Raw genomic sequence first — 4176 nt, forward strand, 5'->3', positions numbered from 1 at the left:
GGTGGGGGCCAGGCGAGCCGGGTGAGAGCTGGGCAGGGGTCCGCATGCAGCTAGGGCCGCCGCGAGCCCGCCCTCCCGCCGTCTCCCCGCAGTGCACGGCCAAGTGTGGGGAGCGAAGCGTGGTGACGCGGGACATCCGCTGCTCGGAGGACGAGAAGCTGTGTGACCCCAACACCAGGCCTGTGGGGGAGAAGGACTGCACAGGGCCCCCCTGCGACCGCCAGTGGACTGTCTCCGACTGGGGGCCGGTGAGGGCCGGGTGCTCAGGGGGCTGACCCTTGTGACTACGGGGGATCAGAACCTTGAACCAACACAAGCAGTCCCATTGCGATGCCCCCGTTATAAGCTCCCTGCCTGCCTCTCTCTCTTCTCCCACCTGGGTGAGATGCTCAGATGTCCACTGCGCTCCCCTCTGGGTGCTGGGTGCACAGGGGACTCTTCTGGGGTTTTAGGTGTGTTTTTCATCGAGCCTGCCATCTTTCCGTAATTAGAACAGAGCATGGTATTTAAAACAGTTACCGTGGCAACCCTCCCTCCCCTCCGCTGCTCTTCTCTCTGGGGAAGGAGGCCCGGGGGCCCTGGGAGGGGCTCTGCCTCTGACCCCGGGTGTCCCCCTGCAGTGCAGTGGCAGCTGTGGGCAGGGCCGCATGATCAGACATGTGTACTGCAAGACCAGCGATGGACGGGTTGTGCCCGAGTCTCAGTGCCAGATGGAGACCAAGCCCCTGGCCATCCACCCCTGTGGGGACAAGAACTGCCCCGCCCACTGGCTGGCCCAGGACTGGGAGCGGGTGAGTGCCCCCTGCCCGGCGAGCAGGGCCCCTCTGTCTGGGAGAGCGTTTAACTGGCTGAAAGCCAGGTGGCCACAATGACAGGTTGGCTAAATGAGGAATTAATTGGACATGATGATGCCACAATCCGCCAAACACTAACTTGAAATAGAAAAAAACCAAGAAAGGTAAGAAAACCGCTTAAAACTTCCCAGATCTAAATAGTGAATGTTCTGTGAGGCGTGCACGGCCGATCCGTTTCCCACGACCCCGTGTTCCCGAGGTGGAAGCCCAGGGTTGGGGGTCCTTGGGCCATACTCACCCTTGGGCCCGGGCCCTGTGCATCCGCCTGTTCTCGTGACCTCTGGTGACCCGTCAAGGTCACCAGCTTGCCGTTTTCAGACGCATGGTTCCCAACCACATGGCTTTCAAACGCTTGGTTCAGGCAGATTGCTATCAGCTAATTCATCACCAGGCAAATGGTCACTGACCACTTTATTTCACAACAGATGGTTTTTCTGTGAAATTGTTTCTGATCAAATCTGTCTGGGGCCATGCGGTTATCGACCAGGAGGTTCCCAGCCAGCGTGTCATTGATCTTAGCTGTTACCCACTTGCCGTTGACTGAGCCGTTTTCACGGGCATGGCTGTGGGCCCCGTGTTCTGGTCTTCCTGACCTCTGGCCCCTGACCCCTAACCTGTCTGCCCTTTCACCCCAGTGCAACACCACCTGTGGCAGAGGCGTGAAGAAGAGGCTGGTCCTGTGCATGGAGCTGGCCAACGGGAAGCCGCAGACGCGCAGCGGCCCCGAGTGCGGCCTGGCCAAGAAGCCCCCCGAGGAGAGCACTTGCTTCGAGAGGCCCTGCTTCAAGTGGTACACCAGCCCCTGGTCGGAGGTGAGCCCTCCACTGGCCCTCCTAAGGCCAGGCCTGATCTCTGGTCCTGCCGAAAGACCTCCTCTCCCACCCCGAGTGCCCCTCACGTCCCTCGGCTCAGCCTGCATCAGGGCTTTCCCTCCCTGGAGAGACTGTCAGCGCTTCCACGTTGGCGAGCACGAGGGCTGCCTCCTCCAAGTCCTCCCGGATCTCACCTCTGGGATCCCTGCCACACTCATCCGGGGCCCGTTTATTGGCCCAGGTCGCTTCGGCCTTGCCTTTGGAAGCCCTTCAGTCACGCGCTTGAAGGCCTGTGTGCCTGACACTCACCATGGGGCAGACAGATCCCGAGTGGGAACTGGGAGGGTGGGGAGCCAGAGTCAAGGCAGGGACACAGAATCAGAGAGGCAGAGGGGGATGGGAGGACGGTGTGCGCCGGGCAGAGGGAAGCCAGGAGGAGTGGCAGCTGCCGGCCTGACTCTGGCCTGTGGGCTCCTTCCTCCGCCTCTGGCTGGAGGGTGGCGTGGAGCGGGGCCTCTCCACTCTTACAGCCCAGGGGTGCGTCTCGGTGGCCGTTTTTACTGGTTCCCACGCACCCCCCTCTCTCCTGGGCTGCATCACCGGCCCCCACCTGGAGGCCCCCCTCCACCCGGGGATGCACATCTTCCGGGGTAGGGGGGCCAGACGGGGAGGCCCAGATGGGTCTTCGCCCAGGAGCCTGGGGCACAGGGGCAGGGCACCCATCACCCTGATGAGTGGGTGGGCGAGGGGTGACCAGACAGTGGGCAGGAGGACCTCTGCGTCCTTGTCCCTGGCTGCGGTGGGGTTTTTTCCCCCTGTGGCTGCCTCTGCCTGGGTCAGGGGCTTAGTAAGAGTGTGTCTTCTGAGCCATCCACCCAGGGTGGAGGAGTGGGAGCTAGGAAAGGCCAGATGTGCGTTCTCTCTGGGGGGTGGGGGATGGCTGCGGGTGCCTTGGGGCCTCCCCCACAAAGGCCGATTGTTGTCTGGCTCCGTCCCCGAGGCTGGGCTGGTTCCCTCAAGCTGGGTGCAGGCATCAGGCTGGAAGCCCTCCCGGTACCTCTGTGAATAGAACTGGTGGGGGGTGGAGTGGGGTGGTCAGGACTGGAGCCCCACCCCCAACCTCCACAGACCGAGGGCTCAGGTCCCAGCTGAGCCTGGGTGATATGGGGTCACCCACAGCAGGGGGAGCCAGAGGGAGCCACCGCCTTTAGGATCTCAGTGGGAGGCCAGCGGGGTAACTGGGGTCAGCAGATGGCCCTGGTGTTCTGGGCAGCTTGGCAGGGTTTTCCGAGGGGAACATCTGGACAGGAAGCTGCGGGTGGGGGTGCTGGCTCTGGAAGATGTAGTTGATTGGCCCCCAGCTCTTAACTGGAGCGGGAAGCCAGTCTCTCCCTGGGCTGTGGCCCTCTGTGTCCTGAGCCTCCCGCAGCACAGGACGCTGGAGAGCTGGAACCAAAGGACCTGCGTGGGGGGACAGATGGGGGGTCCACGCCCTCACGGGGAAGCTGAGTAGTACGCGGCAGGGGGGCGGGGGCAGCAGCGTCTGGGTGCCCGAGCCCCTGAGCATCCGTGTGTCCCGCGTCCATGGAGACTCAGCGACCTGGCAAGAGGAGGAGAGTCCCCCCACTCCCCTGGCTGGGCCCCTGCCCCACCGGGGGCTGAGTCCCCCCACTCCCCTGGCCGGGCCCCTGCCCCAGCGGGGGCTGTGCTCACGCCGCCTCTCCCCGCTCAGTGCACCAAGACGTGTGGGGTGGGCGTGCGGATGCGCGACGTGAAGTGCTACCAGGGCACCGACATTGTCCGGGGCTGCGACCCGCTGGTGAAGCCTGTTGGCAGACAAGCCTGCGACCTGCAGCCTTGCCCAACGGAGCCCCCAGGTGAGGAGGCAGACTCTGAAGCCATGCCAGGGCCTCAGGGATGCACAGGCAGTCACCTGGGAGCACTCTTGGCTCCAGAGACCAAGGCAGGGCGGAGAGCGAAGTCACTCTCTGGGAGTGGCCAAGTCCAGCTGGGAGCTGTGGGTGGGAAGGGCGGCAGGTGAGATCTGACTGGAGCCTGTGGCCCCCAGGAGCCAGGCCGAGACCCTCCCTTTTGCAAAGAGCATCTGGCTTCAGAAGATGCGGTGGTGGAGCAAAGGATCAGGGCCTGGACAAACTCATCCAGAGCACCTTCAAGCTGGCCACGCAGGGGCAGGGTGGCAAGGGCCTGAAGCAGGCTCTCTGGCTTGGGCACCTGGAAGATGCAGGCGCGTCCTAGGCTCTGGGTGGGCGCTAGGGCCCAGCCATGAGCTCTATTTTGGACCCACTGAGTGGAGGGGACTGGTGGGCCTCCCGGGGATGTTCAGACCTCTGGGGTGAGGTCAGGGCCTCCTCCAAATCCTGGTCCCTGGGTATCCACCTTCCCTGTGAGCCCTTCACATCACCGGTAGGGTCCTGATGTCCCTGGCGAGGGGTACGAGGGAGAGCTCCAGGAGAGGAGGCGGATGGGGCGGGGCGGGGGTCCTGCCGCGT

General features: G+C 63.8%; 1 protein-coding gene across 1 annotated transcript in view; it reads left to right on the top strand.

Annotated features, from left to right (window-relative positions):
- Positions 1–4017, top strand: part of ADAMTSL2 (ADAMTS-like 2) — a 31357-nt gene extending 27340 nt beyond the window's left edge. The window contains 4 exon segments of the mRNA XM_010835193.1: positions 88–248; positions 621–791; positions 1490–1666; positions 3399–4017. Coding sequence (XP_010833495.1) covers positions 88–248; positions 621–791; positions 1490–1666; positions 3399–3707 — 818 coding nt within the window. The 3' untranslated portion in view covers positions 3708–4017.
- Positions 4018–4176: the final 159 nt, after the last annotated feature.

This window comes from Bison bison, unplaced genomic scaffold, assembly GCF_000754665.1.
Source record: "Bison bison bison isolate TAMUID 2011002044 unplaced genomic scaffold, Bison_UMD1.0 scf7180017845492, whole genome shotgun sequence".
Taxonomy (NCBI): domain Eukaryota; kingdom Metazoa; phylum Chordata; class Mammalia; order Artiodactyla; family Bovidae; genus Bison; species Bison bison.